An 11,662-nucleotide genomic window follows, 5' to 3' on the forward strand; every position below is an offset into this window, starting at 1 on the left:
GATACCGTCAGTTGAATTAGGGCAGGACGAGGCTAGTCATTCAACATTTGCAACTTTGACCTATTACACAGAAAACTAAAGGATATACACTAACTGTTGCAAAAAATCCTCTCTGATACTTTTTTAATAAAAAAAAAAAATAATAATAATAACAGATCGATTTTATATAGCGGTTTTCTAAACACTCAAAGCCGCTTTACATAGAAAATTCATATGCACACACACGCGCGCGCGCGCACACCACACACACACACACACACACACACACACACACACACACACACACACACACACACACACACACACACACACACACACACACACACACACACACACACACACACACACACACACACACACAAAAAGAGTTAGGGGTTATATGCAGAGTTGAAGAGGTGGGTCTTGAGCTGGTGTTTGAAGGAGTGCAATGGAACCTTTCATTAATTTAGTTGTCAATCTGGAAAGTACCTCATCCATCCATTTTAATGCCACTTGAGCTCATTTGGGTGTCTACTGGGGGCTCACAACTGACCCAGTGAGACGAAGACTGCAATTAAAGAGCAAGGAGGCTGATTGGCTAGAAAAAGAGGCAATTTTAGTTCATGTATATTAGCACTACAGTAGTTCTGTTAAACATAAGGACCCTGAATTCTCAAATCTGCGCCCCACCTTGGAAGAGGAGCCTGCCCGCCCATCTACTCCCTCCGTGGCGGTCCCAAGGTGGGGGCTCCCCGGCACAGTCCATTGTTCTTCGTCTGCTTCCAGTTTAACCAATGGTCAAGTTGTCAAGCGTGAAAAGTATAATTTCCGGTCTTTGCTGTCAAAATAATTTCATTGCCACGCGGGTTACCGACAACCATGACGCAAATCCGTTTTCTTTTCTTTTATTTCTACAATCAAATATTGGTTTTCCGGTTTAAATGACTCTTTACTTTACAATGGTGATGCTGAGGGTTGCATCTACCTCTTTTCTCCTCATTGATGTCCACCAAGTTTACTGGTCACAGTCGATGGAGACAAATTGTATAGAATCACAGCCTGGGCTTATCCATTGCATGACCTTGGGAAAACTAACTTTTTTAGACGACTGACCATCTTAGAAGACTTTTACAGTATCTAGTTTAATTCCGATCATTCGTTCTAACTCTAGTTTTCAAATCAATCTTCCTACGGATGCCTTTTGTGGCGAGGATGGGGACCTGGCTGGCTATACGAAAGTACCCGCTCCTGGGTTTGCTTTGCGCGGTAGCCGTCCTGTCGGGGTCTCGGAGCTCCTTGGCTGCTGCGGGGAGGAGCTGCGCCGACACCCGGCAGGTGTACGCGGAGAAAGGATACAGCACCGGCACCGCACCGGTGACTCAAATCTCTGGTAAGACTCTTCGTGCCAAATGCTTATTTGTAAGAATTAAACACAACCATGTACATTTTCGTCTAACAACCAAAATCCGGGACAATTATTACAACCGAAGCCCATCTGTAAAACAAAGTGTATTCTCCAATGAGCACAACGTGGCAAAATCATCCTCTTTTCTTCCCTGGTTAAAAAAAAAAAAGTGGGTTGGTTTTGAACCTAATTACCCCCCCGTGTACTGTTTAAATAGGTTGATTAGGCGGGATGAGCAAATTGCCAAAACCAGAACAACAAAGAACCTCGCCCCTAATTAGTCTTCCCCTGTAGTGGTAAATCCTTGCATGTACCCCAAGGGCACTAGCAACAATCATATCTTCTCAATGGGACCATGTGTCAAGTCTATGTGAGGAAATCGAGAAACAAGTTGGAATTTTCGGGCGGCACAAATAAGACAAAGTGTACCTGTCTGGCAAAGTCAAAGTATAGCAAGATTGCTCACTTATGGGAGACTGAACCAAATTTGATGTCATTTTGGGTCGCCGGCACGTACCACTTACTTAAGGCCTGTGAGAGCAAATAAAAAATGAGTAACTGTTATGAAAAGCTGAAATAAACAGCCATATAATAATGAATGGATCCCATTGGACTTTACAATAACCCTAAAGGTTCCCACCCCTGTTTTACACATTTGGGCTTTGTTGAACAGACTGATGCCTGTATTGATTGATTTGAGATATATTTGTGTGTGAGCGTTGGGGTGAGCGTGTGTGTTCTTTGCCTGAGCCTCGGCTGGCGGTCCCGTGGGCCATGGGGGAGCAGATGGCCTGGAGAGTGAGCGACGGCGAGAGGCTGCCTAGAAATGGAAATGCAGGGATGAGAGCGGACTACAAGTGAGAGTGGAACAAAAGAGACAGAGTGGTGCACCAGTGAGGAGATGGATGCCATTTGTGTACTATTTGTGTCAGGTGTACCATTGATGGAAACAAAAGAACCGAAGCTCTTTTCCTCCCTCGCTTGTCATTTGCATATCATTACCTCGGACATATCAAAGACCCAAAGTGAGCTGACAAGAGAGACAGATTGGCGCTGAATAATTCATGGGGTCAAAGTACAATTTCATATCAGACCCTTTCGTTATCTTTAATAACACTCGGAGACTGACGAGTGCATCGGAGCGTTTCTCTGCAAGCAGACCTTGTTTGAACAGGAATGAATGAGGACGCTAACCCATCATTTCCAATATTGTAGCATTTTGGTATTTAGTCATCTGAGTAACTCTACATATGTACGCTACTATTGGTAGGTGACCTTGAGTTTGCTGGGCTAAACTCTAGCTCACCCTTCTTTTGATCATTTTAAATGATTGTATGAGCATTTCTTTATTGAAATGTTTTACTCTTCCTCTGAGCATGTACTACTTGATTCTTGGTGGCATGGGCAAATATTTACCCAAGCCGTAGGATTCCACAACATCATTTGCCAACCATTATAGAACCGAGACATATATTTGACATTAGAAAGAATTCTCTCCACACAAAAAGAAATTAAAAAGTCATAAAAAGCGGATATGTAGGTTTTTCAGAACTTTGCGCATCCAATGGAAGTTTTACCTGTCACTATACCCAACTGGAATAAATGGATGAACAAAGATATGTTAAAAAAATTAAATGTGATGAATAGAAATGGAATGATTTGGGACCAATTAAGTAAAATTGGACAATTTCCAGTGGCATACCCACAAATGTGCCATAGCGCCCCGGTTGGGAATCACTAAGCCTAAAACGATGGACTGTTTCTACTTATGTGCACAGGTGAGCACTTGAGACTCTGTCCTCAGGACTACACGTGCTGCTCAAGTCAGATGGAGGAAACGCTGGCCCTTCAGAGCGAGCGAGACTTCCTGAAATCCGTGGAGAACCATAGCCAGTTTCTGTTGACCACCTTCACCCAGAGGCAACGACGGTTTGACGGTAAAAGAAATGACTCTTATGGTTATTGCCATGACTGCCATCTTGGTTATGTTTTCTGTGGTATAAAAAGTCAAGTTTGAGCAGGTTTATCAACGTTTATGCAGTTGTGTCAAATCCAGGTCCAGAACCTGATCAACTGGTAGCAAAATCTGTTAGAAGCCAAACTGTGGCAGGGTTTTTACTTTCCTGGATTTGACACCTCTACCTTTTTTGGTTGTTTTATAAACAGTTGTGTGAGGAAAAACTCATTCTAAACAAAACCCACAACCCTGGTTAATTGATTAGGATCATTTTTTATTCAACAATTGGATCCCTTTGCCACTTGTCCAAAGCATTCTGTTAAAATGAAGACTTAACCTTTTTTAGGGGGTAAAGGGGCCCCGAGGGTTTTAGCGGCTCTTTGTTTAACAGAACCGAGTTGTAGTAAAAATTTCCGCCTGTCCGAGTCTAGCCAGACGCAGCACCGAGCTCATTTGATGTTTTCACCGCCTACCTGCTATCACCTCTTATCTCCTCTCCTCGTTCTTTGATATTACGTAAGTGATGAATCAGGAGTGGGAGACTGCACATATGAGCCTTAAAGGCTATTTTTATAGACGCCATGCTCTCTCCTTCGTATTTGCTAAGATGGCCCAGTGTGATGTAAGCGTGAGCTGGCGAGGTCTTGGCCACATGTTTCAGGGGTATCATTTTCGCCTCGCAGAGTTCTTCAGGGAGCTGATAGACCTGTCCGAGAAATCCATGAACCAGATGTTCACCAAGACCTACGGACGCCTCTTCACGCAGAACTCGTACGTCTTCCAGGAGTTGTATGTGGAGCTGCGCAGATATTATTCAGGTCAGCTCACGCACATTTGGTCTGTATCAACGCAAATTGGGACACACTTCTGTATATGTATATTTAGATGCAAGGTGGTACCAGATGGCCAAATCGCACTATCACTATGTATGCGAGTGTTATCCTGCTGGTGTATAACATCATGATTATCATTCTGCCAGTCTGTCAATCCATCTGTCTTCTTTCCATCCATTTAACCGCCTTTCTGTGCATCAGCCAACCTACCTATATATTTTATACCTACATTTTAATACAGTGGTACCTTGACTTAACAAGTGGCTTTTGATCATCTATTTTCTTCAAGTGAGCCAAAATCAAAGTTAGCAGCTAGCTTTATACACAAAACTACTGGAATGAAATGAAAATGTGTAGCAATTAAGCTACTGTAATGCCATCACATGTGGGCAAGGAAAGCCAGTTGTCAATGCCCTTTCAATCAGTCAAACACGCAACCTATAGTAACATCACAAGGAGCCGCTGGAGGGCGACAACTCAGTTGCGAAGGGTTGAATTGACTAGTCGACTAGTTGACGAGTCAGCTAACTGCGCATTGACGTTAAGGCTGTGCTTGATTATAAAAACTTGAATGGTAAGGAGAAGGACCTTGCGTGGGATCTGAGTGGAAGGTCAAACTCCCATTTCTTATATCTGTGACCGCTATGGCCAAGTTTGCATCATCCAACCATGTAGGTCTGCTTGTAATTCCTTAAAACTTTGGACTCCATCAAATCAAGTTTCTCCTTTAACCATGTCATGGACTATACGTCTCTCGCACACTGATTATAAATGGAACGAGAGGCTCTTCCATTTGCAGCAAATCAAGTCGGTTGGGTTCACGCCCACAACGGCGCTGGCCGCCTGCTTTAAACTGCGCCAAGCCATGTGTGTCTGCAAACACAACAAAACAAAGTCTCACATTAATGTGCCAAAATATTCATTTCTACTGACTTACTTTAGACATCTCATCTTTCAATCTGCCAATCGATTTACTGGTCGAAATGATCAAGGAATGATTTAAACTTTAGTCAAGGTACCTTGAGCCATACTGTACCGTACATGGACCTCAAAAACAATTTAGATGAGACATCCTCCATTTTCCCTTTGCTCACAGGAGCCAGCGTGAGTCTGACAGAGGTTTTATCGGACTTCTGGTCCAGATTGGTTGAGCGGGTCTTCACTCTGGTCAACCCTCAGTATCAGTTCAGCGATGACTACCTGGAATGTGTCAGTAAGCATGCCGAACAGCTTCAGCCGTTTGGAGATGTTCCTCGCAAACTGCGCGTACAGGTGGGCTGTCCCATTTCAAAAAATAAAATCGAAAGTCAATACTTAAACAATTCTTTCCCCAATCCAGCTATCGAGAGCTTTCATTGCTGCGAGGGCGCTATCACAGGGCTTGGCTATTGGTCGGGATATCGTCACCAAAGCCACAAAGGTAAAATAATGAGATAACAAAAATGAATGGAGTATTAATTTTCTTTCAACAGTGGAACCTTGAAGTTTTAACAGTTTGTTTCCTTGGCCGCTCCAGTTTGAATTGACCCAAAAAAACTTTGGCTTTGTGGTTAGCCAGTCTGGGTCATAGTTGACAGTTTCTGGGTCCAAATGTATTCAATGCTAGAATTAGCTTTTTACAGTGTTATAGTGTGTGTAATCACAGTGGCTTTCCTTACATGCCTTCTAGATAACTCCAGATTCACAGTGCGTGCGCGGCCTGATGCGTCAGTGGTACTGTCCACTCTGTCGAGGTATCCCCTCCCTCCGTCCGTGCCGCGCCTTCTGCCTGAACGTGATGAAAGGCTGCTTAGCCAATCAGGCCGACCTGGACACCGAGTGGGACTATTTTATTGGTGGGTGATGATAGGCGAGGGAGAAGAGATGAAATGATGCATTTAGTCTCAAATACCCTCTTAGGTGCCTTAATTATCTTTTTGTTTTGGGATAATATTTTATTTTATTTTCAAAGTTAGCAGAGTGAATAATCAACAATCGGGTAGTATACATGTATTTAGTTAGTTAGTTAGTTAGTTAGTTCCATGCTGCTCATCTTATTATTATTTTTTTTTTACTACATTCTATTTCTACATTCACTCACCTTCGGGGGTAAACTTAGTACGTACCTGCCATCAGATGCCCTCTACCAAGTGGCGGAGAAACTGGAGGGGCCGTTCAACATGGAGCTAGCTGCGGAATCCATCTCCGTCAAAGTGTCCGAAGCCATCATGCACATGCAAGAAAACAGCGTCAGCATCTCCACCAAGGCAAGGTTGACTCCTTATAAGCCATTACTATATCTTGTTTTTATATTCTCCCCGGGGAAAATTGCTGCTCTTAATTTAATGTTTTAATTCTGATGAATGAATGAATGAACCATTTCAAGAATGGTGCACAAGTCTTGAGCACTTCTGTTTTCTGAGGTAAAGGATTAGAATCTCATGTATGTCAGGTTAATTGATGAAAATTGTCCACAGGGGTTCATTTGTAAGTCATGGGTTTTATTCCAATCCGGTTAACTTCACATTTTATTAGTATTAACAGTGTTGCTTTGGCGCCATCCTTTGGCATTTTGGTGTCAAGGACATGTTGGAGTGAGTGGAGAAGTTTTATTGAGACGCAAGTAGTGCTTTGTTGCCATCTTATCAACCCTGTAGGCAATTGCAAAACAGTTTTAGCCTGAATTCTTTTAGTCTTAGCTGCTGATTCCTGCTGGTCTAGTAGTTTTCAAGAGCAAAAATGATTCTCTCTTGTCCTTCCTGAGGCGACAACACAGCATTCCCACGCAGAGCAGTGGTGTCGCACCACGTGACTGAAGCGTGGAGAGCCTTCTGGGAGCAAATCCACCTGAGAGGCACCCACGTCTCCATTCAATATGTGGCAGCGCTTCAAGGAACTGCGAGTTCTTTGCTGCACAGCTTGGCTTTTTTTTTTTCCCCTTTGTGGCAGCGAGAAAGAGTGAGAGTGGTGTAATGTCAGCCAAGGATTTATTATATTGCTGGTTCAAACCTTGACTCCCCCGGTCTTGAAATTGTATTAGAGGCTCTGCGCAAGATGCCACATGAATAAAGCGCATAAGGTCAAAGAACAAGAACACGATTTTGCAAGATGAGGAATCGTCGAACAAGAAAACCTTTGAAGAGTTTAAGGCATTGCGTTGACATGATGATATTGATATAATCTCACAAAAATGACAAGGGGACAAATAGGAAAGTAGTAATTGGTGTCAAGGACGTTTGTTGATGTGATACATTTCAAGTGAGATAGTCAAAACGAAGCTCCACAACTCAGTAATTCTTGGACCTGATTGCCACAAGATGACACTAAAATACTAAATTTATTGCTTTGGTCCAAGCAAAACACAAACAAACCAAAAAATGTGAATAGCGTTAGATCCAACGGACAGATTTAAAAATTACGCGTGAGTTCGATATACTTTATTTGCCTTTTGAGTGGAACTGGCTTTGTCATTTAAAATATATATTTTGTTATGGTCTGACTTGATGCATTGAAGTTTAGCATGGAATACCAAGACAAATTCCTAACGTTATCCTGTCACTGTTGTAATTCAATGTTCTTTGTGTAGGTGTTCCAAGGTTGCGGAAACCCCAGACCTGCTCCAGCACGCTCCAAGCGCTCACCCAAAGAGTCGGGGAGGAGGCCTTTCCGCACCTACAGTCCTGAGGAAAAACCTACCACAGCTGCAGGCACCAACCTGGACCGACTGGTAAGAACGATGAGGCTACTACGTCCGTTTTGAGAATCATGCCTTGAATAGTAATTAAAGGTACACAGCTCAGTGTGTCAAGCAGATTTAACATTCAAACGTCAGATTGACTTAACATTTAACACCTTCTTTTAAAGTAATTCCATCCATCCATTTTCTGTACCGCTTGCCCCCACGGGGGTCGCTGGAGCCTATCCCAGCAGTCATCGGGCAGTAGGGTTAGGGTTTCAAACTAGGGTTTAAAACTAAGGTCAGGATTTCAAACTAGAGATTAAAACTCGGGTCAGGGTTTCCAACTAGGGTTAGGTTTTCAAACTAGGGTCAGGGTTTTATACTGGGGTTTCAAAGTAGAGTTAGGGTTTCAAACTTGGGTTTCAAACTAGGGTTAGGATTACAAATTAAAGTTTCAAACTAGGGTCGAGGTTTTAAACTAGGGTTAGGGTTTCAAACTAGGCTTTGGGTTTCAAACTTGGGTTAGGGTTTCAAACTGGGGTTTCAAACTAGGGTTAGGGTTTCAAACTGGGGTTTCAAACTAGGGTTAGGGTTTCAAACTAAGGTATTAAACGAGGGTTAAGGTTTTAAGATAGGGTTTAATTACACTTCAATTGACTTCTGTCGAAGTGGGTTGTGGCTTAATGACTATGAGAAAATGTAGGTCCCACACATAGTAAATATCTGCCGCCATACGTTGGTAATATTGCATCCTGTATTCTTACTTCGGATGCACAAAACGGTGATTCATGTGTGGAAGTGACGTCATGTACCTCTGCCTGCATATGCACCCCCCCGGCCCCCACATAGCCAGCTAGACACAAGAACAGTTTCAAGATAGAGGTGATGACTCACCAGCTGCCTCCATACAGGTTCCGGAGCTGAAAGAGCGCCTGCGACCCATGGGGAGCTTCTGGGTGTCCCTCCCACACACCATCTGCAACGATGAAAAGATGGCCGCCGACGTCACTAATGAAGACCGCTGCTGGAACGGACAGACCAGGGGGAGGTTAGCCACATGTTTCTGGGAGATTTTACCACGATTCAATGAAACCAATTTTGGGCCATCATTTATAGAAGGGTTGTTTGGTGTACACAGTTCTCATCATCAAGAGAACAGCAAACATAACAGTGAAGGATGGAGGTTGTAGCATGATGTTTTCTGTGTGCATCAACACATTCAGATATCTGCCGGAGGTGATGGGCGACGGGCTTGCGAATCAGATCAACAACCCCGAAGTGGAGGTGGACATTGGGCGGCCTGACATCAAGACTAGACAGCTGATCATGGAGCTGAGGGTGGCCACCAACAAACTGAGACATGCACAAAGTGGACAGGACACGGACTTTGTGGACAGTCAGTAACACTCGACACTTTAAATTGCGTATAAATACCCGTCATATACTGCAAATGATCGCAATCAAACAGTCTGACACCATTTTGTCACAACACACAAATGTGGCATCTGTAGAACTGAAATAATCAGAATAATAAAGAATATACAAACATACATATTACATTGTATTAGTATATATGAAAGTACAAACATTCATTTCAAGAAATGTGGATTTTTTTTATCGTCATATCTAAAAAGAAATATATATTTTGCGATTGTAAACGGTACTTGCTTTTTTCTGGATAAATAAACGCATCTTTTAAAGGAATACAGTTTTATTCATTAACACTTAGCTGACAGTGTAAATTTGATCATTGGTGTGTGTTGCTTGCAGGTGAGGAGGGCAGCGGTTCGGGAGGAGGCGATGCCAGTGAGCGCTACAACGATGACTGGCCTGGGTACGGACCACACTCGCCTTCTTACAGCAAGCCCCCGCGTAACCCCGCCTCCATCCCCGCCAAGCCTCCTCGGGTCCGCGAGAGAAACGGGCCCAAGAGCAACCGGAACCACGGCAGAGTCTCTTCTGCAGCAAGTCAGCTCACTTCCTCCCCAATTCCTTTGTTGTTGCTACCTTGTGTGCTCATAATGGCTCCATGGTGGAGATAGCTGCTCTTTGCCATTGTGTGTGTCGTGATGGCCGGCCGCCCAATTTTTTCATTTCGTGACATCAGCACAACAATTACTTGCACAAACTGGCTCATCATGATTCTTTTTAAAAGAAACTCTGTTTTTACATGAGTGTAAATCAAAATGTGCCAATTGGTAAAATGGTCCCAATAGTAATATTTGTGTACGACATTTTGACATAAAATGCTTGAGTTAATGCAGTTTATTTTTTGTTAAAAATTTGAATGTTGTCAGAAAGGCTTATTTATTTGAGTTGTTCAAAAACTCAAAAAGTGAAAACCTGTTTATTACAAAACAAAACATGGCTTTTCTCACAATGTACAGAAATGCCTCGTTGCTTAAAATGACAATAAGTTAATGAAAAATATTGATGCTTTTTAAGTTATTTCTTTTTATTAAAGGCAAGGGTCAAGTGGTTTTAGCCACCCATTATCTGTACCTCTTTTCCCCACGGGGGTCGCGGGCGTACTGGAGCCCAGCACAGCTGTCATCAGGCAGTAGGCGGGGAACACCCTGAACTGGTTGCCAGCCAATCGCAGGCCACACAGAGACAAACAACAATCCGCACCCGCACTCACACCTACGAGAAATTTGGAATGCTCAGTCGGCCTACCAAGCATGTTCTCTCTCTCTCCGGTCTGTGAAGGCCACCAGCGATGTCGAGTAAACGTATCTGAATAGAATCACACAGTGAAGCAAACGCCTGATTATAAACACAATGTGTCCTCTATTTACAAAGTACTGTCCAAAATCCCCTCCAAAAGTATGGCAATGCAATTTGTTCAAAAAACAGTGTTTTGAAGGGGACAAATAAAAACATTTAAAAAAAAACAACAACATGAAGTCGACCAGTCTCGCAGCACACACACATATATGTATGTATACGAAGCTCACAGATACAAACCAAGTGAAATTGCCTGGTTTCAAAAGGGAAAGTCCAGTCATATATGACCAAATCTGAACGTTGAAAATGTGCGGCTTTTAAGGTCGGAGAATGACATTCCCCACTTGGCCAGTAGGCGGCGACATCTTCTGCACGCGGGAAGTCTGCCCTGCTGGGCGGGCGGCCTGACTGAAGGCCTTGGCTTGCTCCCACCTCCGGCCCTCCCTGTGTAGCGATTCTCCCTGTGCCGGCGTGGGTTTTCTCTGGGCACTCCGGTTTCCTCCCACATCCCAAAATCATGTTTGGTAGGTCGATTGAACACTCCAAATTTCCCTTAGGTGGTGTGGACTAGAAAATGGCTCCTGGAACATTTGCCCGCCTGCTTTAAATCATCAGCAAGTGAAAGAGCCTGAGCATGACTCCTTTCAACCACTAAACTCTGCCAAAGTTCAATGAAAGATTTACAGGAAATAATATGGTCTGGCATCATCAAATGCAGCCAGACCACACTGTGACATTTTTGCACCCATGGCCAATCAGGAAGTACGTGTGCCGTCATAAACAGTCATACAGACACTACTTCACATTTCTCACCCCCCTCGTATCATGGCTCTTAGATTTTATGTGAAGTTGACATTTGTTTTCCGAGAACTACAGACTTCCAACTCTTATCTTCACAGACAAAGACTTAAAGCAGTCTTAAACCATAAAAGCATTCATCAAGAGGAAGAAATCAAATCTTCTAATCGTTATCAAACACAAACACATGATTGAAAATGGCCTCCAAAAGGCCATCTTGACGGCAGCCAACTTTACATCATTCGTCAGCAGACAACGTTTTGGAATTCCTTATAAATAAAACATACTGCGTTCACGTCGATGTC

At 43.3% G+C, this 11,662-nt stretch overlaps 1 protein-coding gene across 1 annotated transcript; it reads left to right on the plus strand.

Annotated features, from left to right (window-relative positions):
- The first annotated feature begins 1,173 nt into the window (after positions 1–1,173).
- gpc2 (glypican 2) lies at positions 1,174–10,126 on the plus strand. Its single transcript, XM_085904508.1, has 11 exons — positions 1,174–1,369; positions 3,163–3,321; positions 4,025–4,159; positions 5,271–5,446; positions 5,514–5,594; positions 5,844–6,009; positions 6,290–6,420; positions 7,740–7,880; positions 8,744–8,880; positions 9,056–9,228; positions 9,603–10,126. The coding sequence occupies exons 1-11, from the start codon at positions 1,174–1,176 to the stop codon at positions 9,872–9,874; spliced, it is 1,767 nt and encodes a 588-aa protein (XP_085760634.1). The 3' UTR covers positions 9,875–10,126.
- Positions 10,127–11,662: the final 1,536 nt, after the last annotated feature.

Source organism: Syngnathus leptorhynchus, chromosome 2 (genome assembly GCF_054491065.1).
Source record: "Syngnathus leptorhynchus isolate UIUO chromosome 2, UIUO_Slep, whole genome shotgun sequence".
NCBI classification, from domain to species: domain Eukaryota; kingdom Metazoa; phylum Chordata; class Actinopteri; order Syngnathiformes; family Syngnathidae; genus Syngnathus; species Syngnathus leptorhynchus.

Coding starts and splice junctions, on each gene's coding strand:
- gpc2 (XM_085904508.1), top strand. CDS start 1,174: ATGCCTTTTGTGGCGAGGATGGGGACCTGGCTGGCTATACGAAAGTAC. Junction 1,370..3,162: donor ACCGGTGACTCAAATCTCTG/GTAAGACTCTTC, acceptor TTATGTGCACAG/GTGAGCACTTGAGACTCTGT. Junction 3,322..4,024: donor GAGGCAACGACGGTTTGACG/GTAAAAGAAATG, acceptor TTCGCCTCGCAG/AGTTCTTCAGGGAGCTGATA.